This window comes from Notolepis coatsorum (genome assembly GCF_963971535.1).
Source record: "Notolepis coatsorum genome assembly, chromosome: 5".
In the NCBI taxonomy this organism is placed as follows: Eukaryota; Metazoa; Chordata; class Actinopteri; order Aulopiformes; family Paralepididae; genus Notolepis; species Notolepis coatsorum.
In genome coordinates, this window is record NC_140169.1 from 150,184,449 (window position 1) to 150,209,448 (window position 25,000).

General features: G+C 46.9%; 1 protein-coding gene across 1 annotated transcript in view; it reads left to right on the forward strand.

Moving 5' to 3' along the window:
* Positions 1-25,000, forward strand: part of LOC311228980 (FERM, ARHGEF and pleckstrin domain-containing protein 1-like) — a 313,058-nt gene that overhangs the window by 194,294 nt on the left and 93,764 nt on the right. Inside the window, 8 exon segments of the mRNA XM_084314958.1 lie at positions 2,141-2,204; positions 2,206-2,289; positions 3,682-3,777; positions 7,280-7,443; positions 8,417-8,485; positions 9,614-9,692; positions 14,546-14,774; positions 23,440-23,609. Coding sequence (XP_084171084.1) covers positions 2,141-2,204; positions 2,206-2,289; positions 3,682-3,777; positions 7,280-7,443; positions 8,417-8,485; positions 9,614-9,692; positions 14,546-14,774; positions 23,440-23,609 — 955 coding nt within the window.

A 25,000-nucleotide genomic window follows, 5' to 3' on the forward strand; every position in this document is an offset into this window, starting at 1 on the left:
AGGGCGTTCCACATTGATGTGGCATAATTGCGAAACGTGTTTAGTCCCTTATTTGAGCCGAATCTGGGTTTAACATGATTTGTGGAGCTCCCTCTGGTGTTGTGATCGTGGTATTCACTGACCTTTGGGAAGTATTTTGACATGTACATGGGTACCTTGGTCGTGTAGTGTATCTTGTAGACCAGGCCCATTGCAAGTTGTTGTACTCTGTCGTCTACTCTAAGCCATCCTAGGTTGTCAAAGTGGGCAGGGGTGAGGTGGGTTCTAGGAGTAAGGTCAAGCAGTAGTCTGACCAGTTTGTTTTGAGATGTTTGTAATTTTGTTTTTAGCGCCTTTGAGGTGCTTTGGTACCATGAGGTGCAAACATAGTCGTAGTACCCCTGAATGAGTGCTCCTGCCAGAGTCTTCAGGGTGTTCTTGTTTACCAGAGAGGAGATCCGGTACAAGAATCGAGTTCGTTGGTTGACTTTTTTTTATTACATTGGATGCCATTTTGTCACAGGAGAGATTAGCCTCTAGGATGGAACCCAGGTAGGTAATTTCATCTTTCCTTGTGACAATATTGTCACCCACTGTAACTGAGAAGCCGTCGGTCTTGCTGAGTTTGTTATTTGAACCGAAGAGAATGGACTCTGTTTTGCCCATGTGTAATGATAGTTTGTTATCAGCGAGCCATATGCAGATTCTGCCTAGTTCCGAGCTGAGGGTTTTTTCAACCTGTAACTTGTTCTTGTCAGAGACCAGCAGGGCTGAGTCGTCCGCAAACAGGAACAAGTTGCAGTCACAAGCTGACGACATGTCATTTGCATAAATTAGGAACAGTAGCGGTCCTAGTATGCTTCCTTGTGGAACACCACAGCTCACTGTGAGGGGGGGGGATAGGGTACCGTTTACCTCCACCATCTGTTCCCTCCCCTCAAGGTAGGATTGCATCCAGCTCACTGATAGACTATCAAAACCAATTGCTTTTAGCTTGTCAATCAGAATGGAGTGATTGACCGTGTCAAAGGCCTTTTGTAGGTCCAGCATGACCATGCCGCAGTATTTGCCTGCGTCCACCTCTTGTTTGATGTGGTCATTCAAATAGAGAAGGCATGTGTCAGTGGAGTGGGATGTTCTGAAGTATCGATCGAATTGCTTCAATACTATCATGTATCAAAAAATGCTGTGTGGTATACGAAATTTCGATACCTAAGTAGTTGTCAGTGTCAGTGAGGTAATTGAATGAATTAATGAATTTATTCACACACACACGATATATTACATATACATATCTTCATCGTCGAGATTGTGTGCGTGTGCCAGGTCAAGTTTCAAGTTTCTTTATTAGTTGTCATACAGAAATACAGAATACTTTTGCATGAAATGCTTCTTTCTGTTTTGCTCCTGAGAGTGTGCTAGGTCTCCCAAGAACGTTTTTTTTTACTAGACTTCACTCAGGTGTATTATTGATACTCTCATTGATACTATGTTTGTTTCTGACTCAAAGTGTGTGTGTCATGTGTCGTGTGTGTGTGTGTGTCGTGTGTGTGTGTGTGTGTGTGTGTGTGTGTGTGTGTGTGTGTGTGTGTGTGTGTGTGTGTGTGTGTGTGTGTGTGTGTGTGTGTGTGTGTGTGTGTGTGTGTGTGTGTGTGTGTGTGTGTGTGTGTGTGTGTGTGTGTGTGTGTGTGTGTGTGTGTGTGTGTGAGAGAGAGGGTGGGGGGGGGGGGTGAGTCCTCAGCCCTTGTGTGGGTGAATGTAACAAGTTCCTAATGTTTTCTTTCCCCTATTATTTCATGCACATGTTATTCATTGTTTTAAATTATTATTTTCTTTTAAGTTATTTTGTGCATCACTCTGTTTTGAATTTGATGCAAATTTGCAATGCATGAGGGTCATCCCTTTGTGTTAAATGGCTGCATAAAGCAAGCATTTGTGGACTCATGTTGATAAGAGTATTAAAACTTGGAACTTGAAAAAGATCAGTTTAATAAGGTAGATAAAAAAACAAAAGAAAATTATGCGATTAATTTGCGATGAATCGCGAGTTAACTATGGACAATCATGCGATTAATCAGATTAAATATTTTAACCGATTGACAGCACTAGTTGCTATAGGACCTGCTATAGGTTAACCTGTAGTGTCATGTGTTGCCACTAGGGGGCAGACGCCGGCGGAGTCGGACTACCAGCTGCTGGAGGTGGCCCGCAAGCTGGAGATGTACGGGGGTCCGCCTGCACCCTGCCAAGGACCGCGAGGGCACCCGGCTCAGCCTGGCCGTGGCTCACACCGGGGTGCTGGTGTTTCAGGTGAGCGGCGCGGGGGAGGGAGGGGCTGGGGGGTCAGGTGAGCGCCGCGGGGGAGGAGGGAGGGGCTGGTGTTTCAGGTGAGCGGCGCAGGGGAGGAGGGGCTGGTGGGTCAGGTGAGCGGCGCGGGGGAGGGAGGGGCTGGTGGGTCAGCGCTCGGGGGAACATGGTGGACGGCTTTAACCCTTTTCACTACCAAACTACAGAAGGTTAACCCTTTCACTACCAAACTACAGAAGGTTAACCCTTTCACTACCAAACTACAGAAGGTTAACCCTTTCACTACCACACTACAGAAGGTTAACCCTTTCACTACCACACTGCAGACGGTTAACACTTTCACTACCACACTACGAAAGGTTAACCCTTTCACTACCACACTACATACGGTTAACCCTTTCACTACCACACTACAGACGGTTAACCCTTTCACTACCACACTACAGAAGGTTAACCCTTTCACTACCACACTACAGAAGGTTAACCTTTCACTACCACACTACAGACGGTTAACCCTTTCACTACCACACTACAGACGGTTAACACTTTCACTACCACACTACAGACAGTTAACCCTTTCACTACCACACTACAGACGGTTAACCCTTTCACTACCACACTACAGAGGTTAACCCTTTCACTACCAGACTACAGGCGGTTAACCCTTTCACTACCACACTACAGACGGTTAACCCTTTCACTACCACACTACAGAATGTTAACCCTTTCACTACCATACTACAGAATGTTAACCCTTTCACTACCACAATACAGACGGTTAACCCTTTCACTACCAGGAAAGAACAAAGCTGATTTATAATGCTCATAATCTCACATGTAATAACTGAAGACTGAACCTTTTTGATTGTGTTTTGTATTATATCACTTTCACTTTCATTTTCGTTGTATTTAGTACTTCCTGGAATATGACATCATAATGTAATGACATCACACATTCCAACTCTTGAACGCAATATCTCTCAAATCAAATTAATTTGTTCAGTTTCTGGGGTTAAAGGTGCTATAGGTAACATGTTTATGTAGAGTAATCTTTTTTTCTTTTTCTTTATACAAAAAGATCAGTGATTCATAAATGTATCATAAATTTTTTTATTAATGTTATTGTTTACATGTTGCATGCATCCCTTCCCTACTTCCCATTTCCTCATGTGGAACTCACCTGATTGCATTAAATGACATGCCGGCTCTCTAGTGCGATGTCTAGTGCCTGGATGTTATCTATAGCACCTTTAAGTGTAAGATTATGGGCATACTAATTCAGTTTTATGTTAGAAGTGTTTTTTTTATCTTTGTTCCAGTACTCGTTAGATTTGCTAGTAAAAGTATGATGATTAGTTTCATCTTGAGGTTTACGTATGTTCTCACTCTCTACAGGGACACACGAGGATCAACGCCTTCAACTGGTCCAAAGTGCGCAAACTGAGCTTCAAGAGGAAGCGCTTCCTCATCAAGCTGAGGCCAGATCTGAACGTAAGTCACAGGTTTACTAACAAGAGTACCTCTCACTGCAGCACGCCCTCAGCACCATGTAATAGAGTGTCTGGTCAGTAACATGGGTCTCCCAGTCCCTCCGCTCTGACCAGACACTATATCAGTGATGGCTGCTTACTGCAGAGCAGGAGGGACTGGGAGACCCATGTTACTGACCAGACACTCTGTATCAGTGATGTCTGTTTACTGCAGAGTGGAGGGACTGGGAGACCCATGTTACTGACCAGACACTCTATATCAGTGATGACTGTTTACTGCAGAGTGGAGGGACTGGGAGACCCATGTTACTGACCAGACACTCTATATCAGTGATGACTGTTTACTGCAGAGTGGAGGGACTGGGAGACCCATGTTACTGACCAGACACTCTATATCAGTGATGTCTGTTTACTGCAGAGCAGAGGGACTGGGAGACCCATGTTACTGACCAGACACGCTGTATCAGGGATGGCTGTTTACTGCAGAGTGGAGGGACTGGGAGACCCATGTTACTGACCAGACACTCTGTATCAGTGATGGCTGTTTACTGCAGAGCGGAGGGACTGGGAGACCCATGTTACTGACCAGACACTATATCAGTGATGACTGTTTACTGCAGAGTGGAGGGACTGGGAGACCCATGTTACTGACCAGACACTCTGTATCAGTGATGGCTGTTTACTGCAGAGTGGAGGGACTGGGAGACCCATGTTACTGACCAGACACTCTATATCAGTGATGGCTGTTTACTGCAGAGTGGAGAGACTGGGAGACCCATGTTACTGACCAGACACTCTGTATCAGTGATGGCTGTTTACTGCAGAGTGGAGGGACTGGGAGACCCATGTTACTGACCAGACACTCTGTATCAGGGATGGCTGTTTACTGCAGAGTGGAGGGACTGGGAGACCCATGTTACTGACCAGACACTCTGTATCAGTGATGGCTGTTTACTGCAGAGTGGAGGGACTGGGAGACCCATGTTACTGACCAGGCACTCTGTATCAGTGATGGCTGTTTACTGCAGAGTGGAGGGACTGGAAGACCCATGTTACTGACCAAACACTCTATATCAGTGATGTCTGTTTACTGCAGAGCAGGAGGGACTGGGAGACCCATGTTACTGACCAGACACTCTATATCAGTGATGGCTGTTTACTGCAAAGTGGAGGGACTGGGAGACCCATGTTACTGACCAGACACTCTATATCACAAGACAATGCTAGACAAAAAGTCAATGCATGCGTGTGTGTTCTGGTGTGTGTGTGTGTTAAAAACGAACCACTGTGTGTGCCGCTAAAACATTGAGTGTCGTTGCATGCCGAATAAAGACCTCTGCAACAGGTCCTGCATTATATTATTATCAGTGATGGCTGTCGGAATGTAGAGCTATTTAACACCTATTTTAACACTTTCCCTGCCAAGGACGCCTAAACTCGTCATTCCCAGCCATGCTAATTCTGCCAATGACGCCGTAACACGTCATTGAGATCAATATTTCAAAAATGTGTGATCGCAATCATATTTCTCCCCCGGAGACTTGAGATCTACTGTTGATCCCCTCTCAACTCTCCAACGGTTCAAGAGCGCCATCTGGTGGCCGATCGGCGGATCGCCCAAACCGGAAACCGGAAACGGAAGCTGGTGCTCATTCCAATTCGGTCCGATCACTCGCTAATAGTCCCGGGACTCGAGCTAGACACAATGGATAGCAATCCGTTACCAATAACCCGATAAACAACATGATTTGGACGTATATACTATTATACAACCTGGAGATGGATCGCATATTTCAACATCCCATAATAGGAATATTTTTGCTCCACGCTCATCGCCCAATGCTACGAGGAAGCTACGGTGAGTTTCAGCGTTTTTTTTTTAACGTGTTCGATACAAACTGCTCTAATGATCATATCACCCACACTAGATGAATCATCTAACGTTGGCCACGGAATTATAAACGACCCCCCCCCCCATCCGGTCAACATCAGATGATAAGTAGTAACTTCTAGAAGCACGTCCATTTGAAAATTTTTATCTCGCGCCGATCGCTATCAAACTGTATACAATCATCAATATAATGCATTTAGGGCTATAAATCACGTTCTGCAGAAAGCTGCAGAAAACGATAAAAACATACTTATACTTTAGACCGTATTTTAGTATGAATATGTGAATGAAAAAGTATAACGTTGCTACACCCTGAACAATAGATACTTGATGTTGAATGGGCCATAGTAATGTCAATTTAGCAATACAATTAAAAAAGTTATAGCCCTGCAAAGAAGGGCCACTTCTCCATAGACAAATAGAGCTGGCAGAGGATGGTATAATGATGTACATAAGCCTGGCGATCAAAGTGTTAACAAGAAGAATTCCCCTTTTCTCATTATCAGTGATAAACCAAACAAAATCCTATTTGATGTTGGAAATGTGTGTTACATTTGTGTGTGTGTGTGTGTGTGTGTGTGTGTGTGTGTGTGTGTGTGTGTGTGTGTGTGTGTTTGTGTGCGTGTGCGTGTGTGTGCGTTTGCCTTAGGGAGGTGTCCATTCTTGAGGTTGGCTGTACTTTTGATTACAGCTTAGAAGAAGCCTTTCTAACCAAAGTGTTGAAATACCAATAGCTACAGCAGACCATCTCACAGCTAGGCTACAGGCGTCTATTCTTTCCCCAATACATTTCCAGTTCCGCGTTCGGCGATCTGATTGGCCACGGACGTTTCTGGTGCGATCTGATTGGCCACTGACGTTTCTGGTCATGTGACATGTGCGCCCAACCGTGTGACGAGCTGTGTCTTTGCCCATTTCCGGGTCTAACAGCCTGCAAACTACCTAACGCCTAGTTTATCACTGGTTAAGTTTAGGCGACTCTTTCGAAGTTGGTTAAGGTTAGAGTTTGGAATCAGGGCTGGTGTTCTATCGCCCTGCTTTAAGACAAACTCTAACCTTAACCAACTTCGAAAGAGTGCCTAAGCTTAACCGGCGAAAGAACTTGCCATCACACGATTGGGCGCACATGTCACATGACCAGAAACGGCAGTGGCCAATCAGAGCGCAGAAGGCAAACGCGGAACTGGAAATGTATTGGGGAAAGAATTCAGGCAGGCTACAGATGTAAACTTCTAGTTTTTTTTTTTAATCTTTGGCAGCCTAGGGCATGTGCACAAGTTGGTTGTGAGGGGCCTACAAATAGCCGGTCTCCCCAAAAGGAAGGCCAAGCAGTTAGCCAGGTACTGCTCAGTATCAGCCATTATAGGAAGCCGCTCAATTTGGAGGAGGCGTTGTTTCCTTTACCCGTGATTCGTGTCCGATGTGTCCGACAAGTAGTTCAGCCATACTGTATGTAACAGCGTTCTGCCGTCCATGCGCTTTGTACCTGGCTGTTCTTTCATACTTTCTGACCGCACTGCCAGTGTTTATGTCCTTTGTATGAGGCCTCCTTGTACTTCTGTTCATGTGAACATAAATAAACATTTCAAATGTGTGTGTCTCCCTCCACCAGAGCTCGTACCAGGACACGCTGGAGTTCCTGATGGGCAGCAGGGACTGCTGTAAGGTGTTCTGGAAGATCTGTGTGGAGTACCACGCCTTCTTCCGGCTCTTCGAGGAGCCCAAGCCCAAACCCAAGCCCGTCCTGTTCACCAGGGGGTCCTCCTTCAGGTTCAGGTAGGACCACCTGTAGACCGTAGACCACTTGTAGACACTCTCTGTTTCCCCCGGGACACTCTCTCTCTCCCCCGGGACATGTGAGGACAAAAAACTCTCTCTCTCTCTCTTCTCTCTCTCTTCTCTCTCTTTCTCTCTCTTCTCTCTCTATTTCTCTCTCTCTTCTCTCTCTCATCTCTCTTCTTTCTCTCTCTTCTCTCTCTCATCTCTCTCTTCTCTATCTCTTCTCTCTCCTCTCTCTCTTCTTTCTTCTCTCTCTCTCTTCTCTCTCTCGCTCTCCCACTCCTCTATCCTCTCTCTCTCTCTTCTCTCTCTCCTATCTCTCTCTTCTCTCTCTCCTCTCTCTCTCTTCTCTCTCTTCTCTCTCTCTTCTCTCTCTCTTCTCTATCTCTTCTCTCGCTCTCCCACTCCTCTCTCTATCTCTTCTCTCGCTCTCTCACTCCTCTCTCTCCTCTCTCTCTCCTCTCTCTCTTGTCTCTCTCTCTCTTCTCTCCTCTGTCTCCCCCGGGACAGGCAACAGTGAGTGAGTTTGATTAAAGAACCACCGCCTGGTGTCTAAATCACCCTCCGCGTCCAGATCTCATCTCCGCCTGTCGCACACAACCAAGCGCGGCCCGCTGACGCCTCGACGGGGAAAGTTCACTAACCCTAATCTCACTCTCCCGCTTGTCTTCTCTCTCTCTCTCTCTCTCTCTCTCTCTCTCTCTCTCTCTCTCTCTCTCTCTCTCTCTCTCTCTCTCTCTCTCTCTCTCTCTCTCTCTCTCTCTCTCCCCCCTCTCTCTCTCCTCTCTCTTCTCTCTCTCTCCTCTCTCTCTATCACCTCTATCTCTCTCTCTCTCCCCCCTCTCTCTCTCTCCTCTCTCTCTTCTCTCCCTCTCTCTCTTCTCTCCCTCTCTCTCCTCTCTCTCTATCACCTCTATCTCTCTCTTCTCTCTCTCTCTCTTCTCCATCATCTCTCTCTCTGTCTCCGCAGCGGTCGCACACAGAAGCAGGTGATCGATTACGTGAGGGAGTCCGAGTTCAAGAAGATCCCGTTTGAAAGGTAAAGTCTCTCCTGAGTGTAGTATAGAGGTTGTGTAGAGGTTGTGTAGAGCAGTGGTTCCCAAAGTGGGGGTCGCGAACCCCTAGGGGGGGCGCGAGCCGCCGTGGGGGGGGTCGCCAGATGATATTTTTTGTATGCAGTCAGGTCACTGAACTTAGAAGCAGGCCAGGCTAGTGTTTCCAGTTGCAGCGGCGCAATAGTTAGATAACCTAGGTGGGGAACAACCAGGAGATCACTGCAATTCACACAAGTTGGAGAACTATCTCTCTCTCTCTCTTGCTCACACACACACAAAGTGTGTGGAGGCGGGACCCTTACAAAAAACAAAGAATCCATCAAAATCAGTGTTGTTGCTAATCATTGACACATGCTAGCCTGTAATAATCCCCCCGAATTAGGTTAAGGCAGTACCAGATCCATATGCTGATCGCTCCCATTCCGATCATCATGAATGTGAGGAGATACATATCTTCCACATCCTCAATCTCAAGTGGAAAAAGGCAGATTGGGTTCCACTTGCCGTAGGTATCAATAGTAAATCCCGATTGAAAACTTCCGAGTGGACAGAGCGGGTCAGCCGCATCCTGCTTCCTCGAAGAAAATATGCGGTCTATCGTTGCAAATGACCAGCTTACTAGATCCATATCGTAGTTGATTAGAGAGTTGAGTTGTTTCTGTTGAAAAAGCTAGAGTCGACACGACAAGACAGCTTCAGGGAGGCAGTGAGCGGTGAAAGACGAGAATCCACGCGGCAGCCAGACAGCTTCGAGAGGAGGCAGCGGTGGGGGTGACCTTGGAGGTCCTGGGAGAGGGAAAGATATGCGACTGTTCTCTGGGGAGCTTTGGAGAGGACTTTGCATTTGATATATTGCAAATATATGCCATCACACATACTGGCATTTAAAGGGTTAGAATTATAAAATGAATATGTGGTGTTATGATCAGGGCTGAAGTTGAATAAAAGATTTGTGAAAGAAAAAGTGGTATTTCAACATATAGTAATATTTTTATGGCGTTTTTGAAGAGGACAATTTAGTCCCTGTAGCTAGAGGGTAGACTAGAGGGGCGACGGCGGTAGGAGGCTGCCGGCCGCGTGTGACACTCTGTCCTCTTCCTCCCGTCTCCTAGGAAACACAGTCGGGTCCAGTGCAGCAGCCGCCCGTCTCCGCTGCCGTCCTCCCCGCACCTCCAAGAAGTGCCAAAAGAAGTTAGTGTCATCGTGTTCTGTCCTTCAATTCACCTTGGAAATTACTAGGGCTGTGCCGAATAGTTCGAAGCTTCGAAGCTTCATTCAAGTTTCAAGTTTCTTTAATAGTTGTCATACAGAAGTACAGAATACTTTTATACAAAATGCTTCTTACTGTTGCGCTCCAGAGACTGTGCAAGACAAGATAAGTATGAAATAAAATAACATAGTAAAATTAGAAGTAAAAAAAATGAGGTCACAGTGTTCAGTTTAGACATATGTACAATGTTCGATGCAGAATAGACGTAGTTACCATACAATATACAATACTGTGCAGTGTACTAATATACAATACTATATAGTGCAAGGCAGAAATGGAGAAATGGGACGAGGTGCAATTTAGGTACAATTCACAGTAGGTGTACGAGTTGTAGTGCAAATCCTTTATCAATAAATATAAAGTGTAAGTGTGTTTGTGTGATCTAAAGTGTGGAGAGTGGGTGCTGCAGTGTGTTGTTTGTTTGAGTGAGTGTGTGGGTGTGTGTGCTGTGTGCATTTGATGGTTGTTGCATAGTGATTATTGTTCGTTTAGCAGCCTGATGGCCTGGGGATATATCATTCATCATTCATAACGTTGACATTCGATTTCTAAATCAACATAAAAAAAAAATATATATATACAGTATATATATATATTTTTTTGTCTATTCATTCTGTTTAAACCAATGGGGTTTCTCTTCACAGTTGCAGATACAAATTAGGCCACACTAATATTATACTATTATAGTATATGACTCATCATAAAAATTTAAATAAAACATTTATCATAAATGATGTAGCCTGTCTGCATCCGCTTGGCGCTCCATCAAGACTTTCGTACCAACCGTGCCCTTATTGGATTATTTATGTTGATGAAACTGACGAGTTATATTCATTATAGAAAGTTGATTTAATAAATAAAAAAATACTAATTTAATCAGATTAATCACTTTATTCAAATTGAGGATTTTGTTTGAGAATTTTTCTTATTCTAATTATATTTTTTTTTCTTATTTTATGATTATGTCAAAATATGACGACAGACATTCGAAGCTTCATTCGAAAACTTCAATAGAAGCTTCTAATTTAAAAAAATAATAATGACATTCGGTACAGCCCTGGAAATTACGGGGGAAATTTGCTTTTTGAACCCGTCAATGTGACGGCTGTGTTTTCACGTCTAAACGATGAAAGTCCATCTAGAGCCAATGTCAGCGTTTTAGTTTTGTCGTTGAAGTCAACATTATCGTTGTGTTTGTATTGTTCAAGATGGTTTTGTTCACGATTGAACCCTTCAGATGAAGAACGTTAGGTTATGACTATAACCAAGTTCTGTTAGTATAGCGACGCTCGCCGTCACTCTCTGCACTGTCCTCGCACACGTGCACACGCACTGAATAAAGACCACAATGTACCTTTAATCCCAATATTTGTCTGACCACACCCCTATCAGCTTACCCATATAAGCAGGGGTGGGGCCACCCACTCGCCTCCTTCCCAAGCTTTCACCACAAGGCGAGATCAAGGGCTGCAGCGGCGTCGGACGCCGAGCGTCGCTATACTAACAGAACTTGGTTATAGTCATAACCTAACGTTCTGTATCGTATTAGCTCTCGCTCGGCGTCACTCTCTGCACAAGGGAGGCCGAGCGAGAGCCATCGGCCGACAAATACACCCCGCTGAAAGCCCCCCACAACCATCAGAACAGGGAGGGCCGAGCCCCCCCGACCCACCCTAATGGAGGGCACCCCCCCTATTGGGGGCTTCACGGGAGGGCGACGGACCCGACCGTGCGAAGAGGCACTCAAGCAACTCAACGCACAGGGTGAGCAGACCGTGGCTTGACCCCACGACTACACACACGCACAACCCGCATGCCACCCGGGAACGAACGGAGGAAACAACCTCGTTACTGCCCCCAGAATCACGGGGTCAAGGGCAACCCAACCCCGTGGCAAGGCCGTAGCAGCGGAGCGCGAAGGAAAACCCAGACCCACCAAAGGGACTGGACCCCCTGGAACGGGGGCCCGGAGAAGTCCATGATGCCAGCATCAAGACCCCACCAGGTGGGCACTTAGTGACCCCGCCCCCCACATCGCCAGCGTATTCGGACAAAGGCCCCTCAGCCGAGCGGGCCCTGTCCCCCCAATAGTACACCGCCTGGCACACTGACCCTGCAGAACAGGCAGTCAGCATGGCCGTAAGCACACAAAAAAGGTTAACCAACGGAAGCAGGCAGCGCACCGGGGAAAAACCAGGCAACAGGCTGTTAACCCTAGCCTGGAGACTGCGGACGAGACAGGCGCCAGAGGGGACAGCTGAACACAGCCGCCCCGGCGGAAGGGGCGTATGCTGGCGTTGTTGCATGACCAAGCCTCCATTTAAAAAAAACCCACCCAGAGGGGTTGAGGCAGAGAAGGCTGACACGATTGGCAGACGTCATGAACGTGCAGGGGCACCCTCAACCGGTGAACCCGGGAGTTGACACTGGGGGAATCAACCACCTTGGTGTTACCCAATGCGGCGGTTGGTCCTATAACCCCTCAAGAAAAAACTCCAAAACACACCTGCGAGTATACACCGGCTATACCGCAGTACAAGTGTTTCAGTTTTCAAAAAGGGTTAACCCAGGCCTACGGGTCGACGAAACATTACTTCGGACCGGGCCTGGCGATACGGGAAGCACAGGGTCACCAGAGGAGGTCAAAGACCACCCCAACAGGCCCCTCTTCGCCATGCGTGAGAGAAGAGCGAAAAAGAATGGAGAACCAGCCCCAAGCACACCGTACTAGGTATTCCCAGGCGGTCTCCCAACCAAGTACTAACCAGGACCAACCTGTGTAGCGGCCGAGATCCGACGAGATCGAGCGTGTACAGGTTGGCATGGCCGTAAGCCATTACGACAGTGCTGAGTAAAAAATTTACCCAACCAGGGTCTCCATAGCGCTTAACCCTGTGACACCCGGACCGACCTGGCATTTTTCCCACTGAAAAAAGCCCAAGTCCCTCAGGGTACCAGAACAGCAGATCTGCATCCCCGGCGGACAACGGGTTCAACTGATCCGGACCAGCGTGACCAGAACCAGTCCCGTGCCCTAACCACGCCGACATGCCTACTCCAGGAGAAAAGGCAGATATGCGTGTTGATCTTAACATGAAAAGAAGGCACCACCCAGACGTTCGGGCGAACCGCGCCCGGTGGCCCACCCCCAGGGCGTGAGACCCCTCTACATATGTTCCAGCTTGGTTGAAGTTCCCTGTAGCACTGATGTTTAGGCCGAGATAGGTGTAGTCTTTTGTGTGTTATAGGGCAATTGTGTCTAGGAAGAATTTGTCTTTGTGTTGTTGTAGGCTGGGCCTTTTTTGGAATATCATAACTTTAGTTTTGGTTAGATTTACTGTCGGGCCCATGTCTGCGAGAATTTGTGCAGAAGGTCAAGGTGCTGTTGTAGCCCTTCTTTTGTTGGAGACAGCAGCACCAGGTCATCTGCAAACAGTAGGCATTTTACTTCTGTGTTTGCTAGGGGGATGCCAGGTGCTGCAGTTTGTTCCAATGTTTTTGCCAGTTCATTGATGTATATGTTGAAGAGGGTTGGACTCAAACTGAACCCCTGTCTGACCCCACGGCTTTGAGGAAAGAAGTCTGTGTGCTTTTCCTCAAACCTCACAGCACATGTGTTGTTGGTGTACATTGACTTTATGATGTCGTAGGTTTTCCCTCCAATGCCATTTTTTTTTTTTTTTTTTTTCTCCATTTTCCTCCGATTTTCTCCCATCCCAATGTTAGTCGTATGCCAATTCCCAATCCCCTTCCTGGTCGCTGCGCACTTACCCCCCACAGTCAGATCATCTGGGAGTGGAGGCTATCACGTGCTTCCTCCGACACACGTCCAGCCAATCAACCGCTTCTTTTGACCTGGCAGCGCGGATCCTCCCTGAGAGGGCGTAGCGTGTGGAAGGATCACACTATCCCACTCAGGTCCTATCCGCGCTTAGCAGGCGCCCCGACCGAACTGTAGGAGTCGCTGTTTACAACGACCCGGACCCACCCCGCCAGCTTCTCCCACCCTCTAATACAGCCAATTGTATTAGTGTGAGCGGCCAGCCAAGCTGGTGACAACCCCGGAGCTGTGAGCTGGATTCGAACAGGCGAATCCAGCTCACAGCTCCGGGGTTGGTGACGAACGCAATCTCCGCTACGCCACCTAACCGCCCCCCAATGCCACTTTCTAACAGTTTGTACAGCAGACCCTTGTGCCAAATTGAGTCAAATGCTTTTTGGAAGTCAACGAAACAGGAGTATACCTTTATTTTTATTTATTTGATTGTCGATTAGGGTGCTGAGGGTGAGAATGTGGTCTGTTGTACGGTGTTTTGGTAGGGAGCCAATCTGTGATTTGCTCAGGGCATTGTTGTTTGTGAGGAAATGTATGAGTCTGTGGTTAATGATCATACAGAGGATTTTCCCAAGGTTGCCGTTGACACAGATCCCACGGTAATTGTTCGGGTCAAATTTGTCTCCCTTTTTGTGGAGCGGTGTTATGAGTCCTTGGTTCCAAATATTGGGGACGATCCCGGAGCTAAGGACAATGTTAAGGAGTTTTAGTATAGCCATTGGAATTTGGAGTCTGTGAATTTGATCATTTCATTTAGGATACCATCCGCGCCGCAGGCCTTCTTGGTTTTAAGGGATTTTATTTTGTCCTGTAGTTCTTGTAGTGTAATTGGGGAGTCTAGCGGGTTCTGGTAGTCTTTTATGGTTGACTCCAGGCTTTGTAGTTTATCTTGTATGTGTTTTTGCTGTTCATTATCTCTCTCCCCTCTCTCCCCCCCAGACTGTGAGCGTCTCCCCCGGGGACAGAGCCGACACCTCCCCCCCTCGGCGCCACGGGAAGAAGGAGTCGGTGCCGTCGGTGAGCGCTGAAGACCCGTCGGCGCCGTGGAGTCGGGCCAGCCCCTCGAGCCAGCGGAGCGGCCGGGAGGACAGCAGGCCAGGTCCTGGCGCGGGGCCCGGCTGGCCGGAGGAGTCCAGGGGCCCGGCCAGGCAGGAGCAGCTGAGCACAGGTCCGGCACCTTGGGACGCTAGGAGGCCCTCTATACCCCCCGCTAGGAGGCCCTCTATACCCCCCGCTAGGAGGCCCTCTATACCCCCAGCTAGGAGGCCCTCTATACCCCCCGCCAGGAGGCCCTCTATACCCCCCGCTAGGAGGCCCTCTATACCCCCCGCTAGGAGGCCCTCTATACCCCCAGCTACGAGGCCCTCTATACCCCCAGCTAGGAGGCCCTCTATACCCCCCGCTAGGAGGCCCTCTATATCCCCCGCTAGGAGGCCCTCTATACCCCCAGCTACGAGGCCCTCTATACCCCCCAGGGATGCGGATAGAGAGTACGAGGGCCGGGGGAACGGTAGACACGCTCAATATAACTATGGGGATCAGGGCTCAGACGCAGGGAGCATGCGGGAAGGAGGATTCCACACCCAACCAGAGCACTCTCTAGGTAGGATAAGGTACAGGGAGTCCCCTTCCCCCCCTAAATCCACTGCCAACGTCAGCTGTGAGTTAGACCAACCCCCCATGGCCGACCGGCACTACCACCACGGCCACCACGGTTCCCTCCCCAGGGAGGAGGGCAGGGTCCACAGGGAGAGCGCCCCCTGCAGCCTCCCGCAGGCGGCGCGTCTCTGCCACGCCGAGCACAACGGTCACGGCCGCACCCCCCCGCCGTACCTGGACGAGATGAGCCGCGGCTTTAACGCTCGGAGGGGCGGGGCGCGCGGCCTGGAGGGTCTCCCCCCCTCCTGCGGTGACGGCCCCTCCCCCATCGCCAGCCGCTCGCACAACAAGCGCCACAAAATGCGTAACCGCGCCGACGCGGACCCCTGCCACCCGCCGGTATTGTCCCCCGCCGAGCGCATGGCCGCTCTAGAACGCCGCATGGCGGCCAACGGTCTGTCGCCGCCCGGCCAGCGGGGGAGGGGGGGCGCTGTCCTCCCCGGGGGGCGGAAGCGTGTGGGCGTCGTCCAGCTGCCCGACGGCTCCTCCTCCTCCTCCAGCGGGGAGTCCAGCGAGGGCGAGACGGAGACTGGCGGGGGGCGGGGCCATCCGGACTGCGGTAACTCCTCCTCCTCCTCCTCCCCGCGCCTGGCCACCAGGAAGTACTCCTTTGGTAGTCTGGACCTGGGTGAGGATGAGGAGGAGGAGGAGGAGGAGGACACGGGTCAGGTGTTCAGCTGTTAGGGCGGAGGGGGCCGCACTCTGGGTACCGACGGCCCTGTGGGTCGGAATAGACGAGACGCACACAGCGGGGTGGTGTTCGAGTCCCGGCTGAGTTCCCCGTCAGACTAGACACCTGTTTGTTTGGTGTTCCGCTGGCCTGCCGTGACACCGGCTGCGTGTGTGTCCACCGTCACCGTTAATAACTGTGAAATGGTGAGAACCGATAACTTAATAATGCGAACAGTCTGGTAGAAACACTAAGCTAGTTACCTACCGGTAGTTAGCTTACAGTCTGGTAGAAACACTAAGCTAGTTACCTACCGATAGTTAGCTTCCAGTCTGGTAGAAACACTAAGCTAGTTACCTACCGGTAGTTAGCTTCCAGTCTGGTAGAAACACTAAGCTAGTTACCTACCGGTAGTTCGCTTACAGTCTGGTAGAAACACTAAGCTAGTTACCTACCGGTAGTTAGCTTACAGTCTGGTAGAAACACTAGCTAGTAGTTACCTACTGGTAGTTAGCTTCCAGTCTGGTAGAAACACTAAGCTAGTTACCTACCGGTAGTTAGCTTACAGTCTGGTAGAAACACTAAGCTAGTTACCTACCAGTAGTTAGCTTACAGTCTGGTAGAAACACTAAGCTAGTTACCTACCGGTAGTTAGCTTACAGTCTGGTAGAAACACTAAGCTAGTTACCTACCGGTAGTTAGCTTACAGTCTGGTAGAAACACTAAGCTAGTTACCTACCGGTAGTTAGCTTACAGTCTGGTAGAAACACTAAGCTAGTTACCTACCGGTAGTTAGTTTCCAGTCTGGTAGAAACACTAAGCTAGTTACCTACCGGTAGTTAGCTTACAGTCTGGTAGAAACACTAAGCTAGTTACCTACCGGTAGTTAGCTTACAGTCTGGTAGAAACACTAAGCTAGTTACCTACCGGTAGTTAGCTTACAGTCTGGTAGAAACACTAAGCTAGTTACCTACCGTAGTTAGCTTACAGTCTGGTAGAAACAATAAGCTAGTTACCTACCAGTAGTTAGCTTACAGTCTGGTAGAAACACTAGCTAGTTACCTACCAGTAGTTAGCTTACAGTCTGGTAGAAACACTAATCTAGTTACCTACCAGTAGTTAGCTTACAGTCTGGTAGAAACACTAGCTAGTTACCTACCGGTAGTTAGCTTCCAGTCTGGTAGAAACACTAAGCTAGTTACCTACCGGTAGTTAGCTTACAGTCTGGTAGAAACAATAGCTAGTTACCTACCGGTAGTTAGCTTACAGTCTGGTAGAAACACTAAGCTAGTTACCTACCGGTAGTTAGCTTACAGTCTGGTAGAAACACTAGCTAGTTACCTACCGGTAGTTAGCTTACAGTCTGGTAGAAACACTAAGCTAGTTACCTACCGGTAGTTAGCTTACAGTCTGGTAGAAACACTAAGCTAGTTACCTACCGGTAGTTAGCTTACAGTCTGGTAGAAACAATAAGCTAGTTACCTACCAGTAGTTAGCTTACAGTCTGGTAGAAACACTAAGCTAGTTACCTACCAGTAGTTAGCTTACAGTCTGGTAGAAACACTAGCTAGTTACCTACCAGTAGTTAGCTTACAGTCTGGTAGAAACACTAAGCTAGTTACCTACCAGTAGTTAGCTTACAGTCTGGTAGAAACACTAGCTAGTTACCTACCGGTAGTTAGCTTCCAGTCTGGTAGAAACACTAAGCTAGTTACCTACCGGTAGTTAGCTTACAGTCTGGTAGAAACACTAGCTAGTTACCTACCGGTAGTTAGCTTACAGTCTGGTAGAAACACTAGCTAGTTACCTACCGGTAGTTAGCTTCCAGTCTGGTAGAAACACTAAGCTAGTTACCTACCGGTAGTTAGCTTCCAGTCTGGTAGAAACACTAAGCTAGTTACCTACCGGTAGTTAGCTTACAGTCTGGTAGAAACACTAAGCTAGTTACCTACCGGTAGTTAGCTTACAGTCTGGTAGAAACACTAGCTAGTTACCTACCGGTAGTTAGCTTACAGTCTGGTAGAAACACTAAGCTAGTTACCTACCAGTAGTTAGCTTACAGTCTGGTAGAAACACTAGCTAGTTACCTACCGGTAGTTAGCTTACAGTCTGGTAGAAACACTAGCTAGTTACCTACCGGTAGTTAGCTTACAGTCTGGTAGAAACACTAGCTAGTTACCTACCGGTAGTTAGCTTACAGTCTGGTAGAAACACTAAGCTAGTTACCTACCAGTAGTTAGCTTACAGTCTGGTAGAAACACTAGCTAGTTACCTACCGGTAGTTAGCTTCCAGCTGCCCAGATGTGTGGTGTTGAAGGTGTTCGTCAGGAGGCCTGTCCAGCTCCACACCAGACAACCCGACGGCCTTTTCCCCCTTCGCAGAATTCATCTCTTTCAAACCCCGTTCTCCTTTCTTGATCCTCCAATCGCAGCGGTCGTCCTCCCCCTTTCGGAAGCGACGGTCGCGATCGGAGGATGGAGAAAAGAGGGGGCGGGGTTTAAGATAGGTGGAGGGTGTGGTGGTTCCTCCGGTCACAGCCGGGTGGCAGCAGAGAGCCAACAGTGCCTTGGAGTCGTACGAGCGTCAAACCGAACATTAAAGCACCGTAGCCGTTTTCGGAATGTTTTGTTTTGAAAGAGGAAATAGCGGAACTGCGGGATATTGTACTGCTGTTTGCACATTTCTGTTGTTCTCTGAACGCACTGGACTCACTCTGGTTTGCGGGTGACGTGTCGTTGGCTCCGATCAGAGGCCTTCGTCGTGTGCGAAGGCCTTCAGCGAAGCAACACAACGGTACTTTATATTTGGGAGCTTTATATTTGGGGGTGTTGTTCTGTCATGTTTCGGGTGGTTATTACCGAACAGGCTGAGACCAGTGGTCAAGCTGAGGCTGACTGAGATTATTCATTACATTTTTGAGTAAAATGTCTGTCGTTGTGTCATTCAGAGTATATGAGCATAGTATATGAGCAGAGAGCAGAGTAGATATGAGAAAAAGGGGTTGGCCCTTTTCCTAACACTGCCAACATTTGCAATTCTCTTAACAAAATTGGCACTGCACTTTTATAGATATATATATTATACACATAATATTCTTTCATTTATTTTTGTTCTCTGGCTCCTTTTCTTTTGCTTTATTTTTCCTCTCTGTCATTTGTTTTGCATGCTGTCATTGGTTTTGCATGCTGTCATTGGTTTTGCATGCTGTCATTTTGAGCAGGGATGTTGACTGTTCTTAACACAACAATGCTGTTCTTTTCTGTTTCTTTACTGTCAGCACTGTACTGTCAGCACGTATGGAAGTGTCTTACCTTGTCTCTTCTTCCCACACCTGACTGCATGTACTGTATTCCTGTACCTGTTCTGTTCTGTATCTGTTCTGTTCTGGTCAGTTCTCTTCTGTTCTGGTCTTTCACGCTGTTTGTGTGGAGCAGTAAAAACAGAGTATATACCAGTAACTGTGTTTGTTTTCTTTCCTGCAGTGAGCCAGCTATCAGCTATCAGCTAACCGCTAACTGCTAACTGCTAACCGCTAACCGCTAACTGCTAACTGCTAACTGCTAACTGCTTACTGCTAACAGCTAACCGCTAACCGCTAACAGTGCAGTAGGCAGAGGACAGTAGGCAGACTAGAGGAGACTAGAGGAGATAACACGTCAAGTTAAGGCAGCAGCTAGGGAAGGGATCATCCCTATGTTCCCCGGGTCCTATTTTCCCCGGGTCCTATGTTCCCCGGGTTCTATGTTCCCCGCTTTGATTGATTAATAGATTGAAAATTCTATACATTTTTATTATTTTATTAATTATTAATGTCCGAACGGTCCGAATGTCCGAACGGTTAAGTTTAGGCCCTCTTTCGAACTGGTTAAGGTTAGAGTTTGGAATCAGGGCTGGTGGTCTAAAATGTTCAATCAATCAATCAATCAAAGCGGGGAACATAGAACCCGGGGAACATAGGACCCGGGGAACATAGACATGCTCCCCTAGGGAATAGGCAGTCAGTAGGAAGTAATGCTGGGATTGTGTGTGTGTGTGTGTGTGTGTGTGTGTGTGTGTGTGTGCGTGTGCGTGTGTGTCTCTGTTTGTGTGTGTGTGTCTGTGTCTGTATGTCTCTCTCTGTCTCTCTCTGTCTGTCTGTCTGCCTGCCTGCCTGTCTGTCTGTCTGTCTGTCTGTCTGTCTGTCTGTCTGTCTGTCTGTCTGTCTCTCTGTCTGTCTCTCTGTTTGTCTCTCTGTCTGTCTCTCTCTCTCTCTCTCTCTCTCTCTCTCTCTCTCTCTCTCTCTCTCGGTCTGTTAAAATATCAGTGGTCCTTATTCCTGGTCAGAATAGTATTGTGATGGTTACTGGATCACATGGTCAGAATAGTATTGTGATGGTTACTGGGTCACATTGTCAGAATAGTGTTGTGATGGTTACTGGGTCACATGGTCAGAATAGTATTGTGATGGTTACTGGGTCACATGGTCAGAATAGTGTTGTGATGGTTACTGGGTCACATGGTCAGAATAGTGTTGTGATGGTTACTGGAGTCAAAGTAAACCATCGTGTTCGGGTACACAACTGACACCTTTCCAGGAGTGAAGAGGTCTATTCACGTCCAATTCACTCAATCCAGAAAGGGGATTTTCTTTTAAATTCAAATATGGAGAAAAAAAGAATATATATATATATTCATGAGAGAAACCATATGAATGAATATTCAGTCATTAACAAATCAATTGCAGTTTATATTATAGAATATAATAGAAATACTTTAATAGGGATGTCCGATATTATCGGCCTACCGATATTATCGGCCGATATCGGCATTAAAATGTGATATCGGTTGATATCGGTATCGGAAATTAAGAGTTGGACAATATCGGTATATCGGTATCGGTAAAAAAGCCAATATCGAGCATCCCTATACTTTAATCATCCTGAGGGAAATTTGGCACTACAAATCGCTCACAGTAAACATTTAGGTAGACAAAGCAAATCACGAATATGAATAACAAAAGATTGCCTAAGAATAAGGAATAAAATAAGCCTAAGAATAACATAATAATAATAAAGTACGGTCCGGGATTCACATTTCACATTCACATTTCCTCTGTTATGTATGTACAATCTAATATAAAATATACAGTAAAAAATACAGAGCTCTACATTTATCTATTTATCTATCTTATAAATGGCCTTTTTCAGTGTTTAGCATTGTTTCCTAGCTATGTGGACTTATATTAATATGATCGATGTCTCTAATTCTCATATTGGCGCATTCTTCTAATTCTCCTCTCACAATATTCACCCTCATTGAACTGAGTCATCTGAAGATGTGCTGATCTGTGACATCAGAGGTTTCTCAGCTGCATTCCAGGCCACACAGTGGTTGGAGCCCAGCCTCAAAACGGCTTAAGATCTTGAGGTAGAAAAATGCTGTTTTTGAGTACTTGATTAGAAATACAAAACAATAAATAAAAAAAAAAAAAAAAAGATCTTACAGAGGTGTTCCATAGACTCACAGGAATTGTGTAAAATTGCCCAAATAGTGAAAGAAATAGTAAAATAGTTCCCTAATGATTTTGAACAATATTTTCCTCTAGAATTTACCCCCCCCCCCCCCACCAACAAATTCCATAGAGCTGAATACTATTCTCTCTGAAACACGCTTCCCGACACTACTGTTTTTTTTTTTTTATCCTTCTCTCTCAGAGAGATTTCCACTCCTTTTTAACATTGTATATATATACGGCTGTGTGATACCAATCAAATAAAAATAAAAAGAAAAAAATGTACCTTTATCAAGTGGGCTTCCGGAAACTTCTTTTTTGTTGACGACCCTACCGTCGTCGTCGTCGTCACGGTGATCGCCTCTAGACACTAGACGTGCCCTGTTTCTCCTCCCTGTAGCCCTGTAGGTGTAGTTCTGACCGTTCTCGTAAACGTCTGTATAACGTGAAGGTACTCGTGTCTGTCTCGTGTGAATGTATTTGTGTACTCGGGTCTGTCTCGTGTGAATGTATTTGTGTACTCGTGTTGTCGTGGTTTTCCATCCAGTCTCCTCTCCTCTTCGTAGTGTGTAGCCAATCCTGACCAGTAGCGTCGGCCCGTTGTGGTGTGTTCGGCTAATTCTAACCAGAAACGTGCTGCTGTTGGTGTGTTTAACCACTGTGCTCTCTTCATGCCAACTCGGTGCTATCAGAGGACACCAGGTGGGGCAAGTATGCTGCTTCTAGCGGCCTCTAGTGGCCGACACGGAGTAGAGTCCAGCCGTTTCTTTTTGGCATCATTGTGTGGCTAGATCACATAGTACAGTGTCTGTCTGCTCCAGGTGACTCAGAGGGGCGTGTCTGTCTGGACGCTGGGTGAGTCATCACTCCCTGCAGGCACCTCCCCCTACTAGACCTCATTACTCTAGTTCAGCTCTTTCTCTAGTTCAAGTACACTCGTTTCCTTTTTCTTGCTAAGTATATATATATATATATTAAGGCCGTCAATCGATTAAAATATTTAATCTGATTAATCGCATGATTGAGTTAACTCGTGATTAATTGCAAATTAATCGCATATTTTTTATCTGTTCTAAATCTACCTTAAACCGGATCTTTTTCAAGTTTTAATACTCAATCAACATGAGAGTCGACAAATGCTTGCTTTATGCAAAATAAATGCATGTTTATTTATTGCCACAATGAGAAATACTGTCCAGAATCTTCAAGTAATTAAGATGTGCAAACTGCATTGTAAAACCAAATGCTGAAATAAAAAAAATTATAAAAAAAAAAAGCCCAACAAAGAAATAACAGATGGGCATACCAATTCTGTAACATTACATAGTAATGATTACTAACACAGTAGTGTGTTGAACTTTACACTTTTGCATTGCAAATTTGCATCAAATTCAAAACAAACAGTGACAAAATAACGTAAAAGAAAATAATAATTTAAAACAATGAATGAAGTGTGCATGAAATAATAGGGGAAAGAAAACGTTAGGAACTTGTTACATTCACCCACACAAGGGCTGAGGACTCACACCCCCACCCCCCCTCTCACTCATACACACACACTTTTTAATTTAATATTTTTAACAGCCTGTTAATCTTGCGTCAAAAATTGTTTGCCATTAAAAGAATTTTGCGTTAACTCGTTAATAACGCTTTAACTTTGACAGCCTTAATATATATATATATATATATTCTATTCTGCTTTATCAGATGGTGGTGTTACAGTCGAGGGTGGCAGGAAGGGGTATAACATGCAACAAAGGTTAATGGTTTGGATCCCATGCTAAGCTGTGATTATGGTATGTAATGTGCTTTAGCCAGGCGAGCTAACAGGCGAGCTAACAAGGTGAGCTAACAGGCGAGCTAACAAGGTGCCCCCAAGTAGACTATCCTGTGTTTGTTTTCACTTTCTCTTCTCGAACTTGACCTTTCCCCTCTCTCTCTCTCTCTCTCTCTCTCTCTCTCTCTCTCTCTCTCTCTCTCTCTCTCTCTCTCTCTCTTTCTCTCTCTAACAGGAGTGGTCTCCAACAGCCCCCACCTCTCGGCGTCCTCCGGTAACTCCCAGGGGGGGATGGTGAACGGTCAGAAGCCCCTGGAGCTGTGCGGCCCCTCCCCCCTCACCTCCCCCCTGCTCAACGATGCCGGCAGCATTCGCACCGACGACGAAGACGAGGTTCGAAGGAAGGTTTGTGGTCCAGCCAGGGGCCCTTTTCTAGCGAGAGTGGATGGTCCCCTCTCTCCTTAGTGTTCTTCCTTTATTAAGCGGTTGAAAAAGAATGCTGAGAGGGAGACAGAGAAGGAGAGACAGGGAGAGAAGGTTCTTTATCGAGACAGTAGGAAGGCTGAGAGGGAGACACAGGAGAGAAGGTTCTTTATTGAGACAGTAGGAAGGCTGAGAGGGAGACGCAGGAGAGAAGGTTCTTTATCGAGACAGTAGGAAGGCTGAGAGGGAGACGCAGGAGAGAAGGTTCTTTATCGAGACAGTAGGAAGGCTGAGAGGGAGACCGAGAAGGAGAGACAGGGAGAGAAGGTTCTTTATCCTGACAGTAGGAAGGCTGAGAGTGAGAGAGTAGGGGAGACACAGGAGAGACGGTTCTTTATTGAGACAGTAGGCAGGCTGAGAGGGAGACATAGTAGGGGAGACAGGAGAGAAGGTTCTTTATTGAGACAGTAGGAAGGCTGAGAGGGAGACAGAGTAGAGGAGACACAGGAGAGAATGTTCTTTATTGAGACAGTAGGAAGGCTGAGAGGGAGACACAGGAGAGACGGTTCTTTATTGAGATAGTAGGAAGGCTGAGAGGGAGACACAGGAGAGAAGGTTCTTTATTGAGACAGTAGGAAGGCTGAGAGGGAGACACAGGAGAGAAGGTTCTTTATTGAGACAGTAGGAAGGCTGAGAGGGAGACAGAGTAGAGGAGACACAGGAGAGAAGGTTCTTTATTGAGACAGTAGGAAGGCTGAGAGGGAGACACAGGAGAGAAGGTTCTTTATTGAGACAGTAGGAAGGCTGAGAGGGAGACACAGGAGAGAAGGTTCTTTATTGCGACAGTAGGAAGGCTGAGAGAGAGACACAGGAGAGAAGGTTCTTTATTGAGACAGTAGGAAGGCTGAGAGGGAGACACAGGAGAGAAGGCTCTTTATTGAGAGTAGGAAGGCTGAGAGGGAGACAGAGTAGAGGGACACAGGAGAGAAGGTTCTTTATTGAGACAGTAGGAAGGCTGAGAGGGAGACAGAGTAGAGAAGGCTCTTTATTGAGAGTAGGAAGGCTGAGAGGGAGACAGAGTAGAGGAGACACAGGAGAGAAGGTTCTTTATTGAGACAGTAGGAAGGCTGAGAGGGAGACAGAGTAGAGGAGACACAGGAGAGAAGGTTCTTTATTGAAACAGTAGGAAGGCTGAGAGGGAGACAGAGTAAGAGAGACACAGGAGAGAAGGTTCTTTATTGAGACAGTAGGACGGCTGAGAGGGAGACAGAGTAGGGGAGGATCCTTTAATTTATGTCAGTTCCTGTGGTTGGTGCTGTTATTCTAAAGCCTGTACTTCAAAGCACTGTCACAGATTTCTTAAATAGCACAAG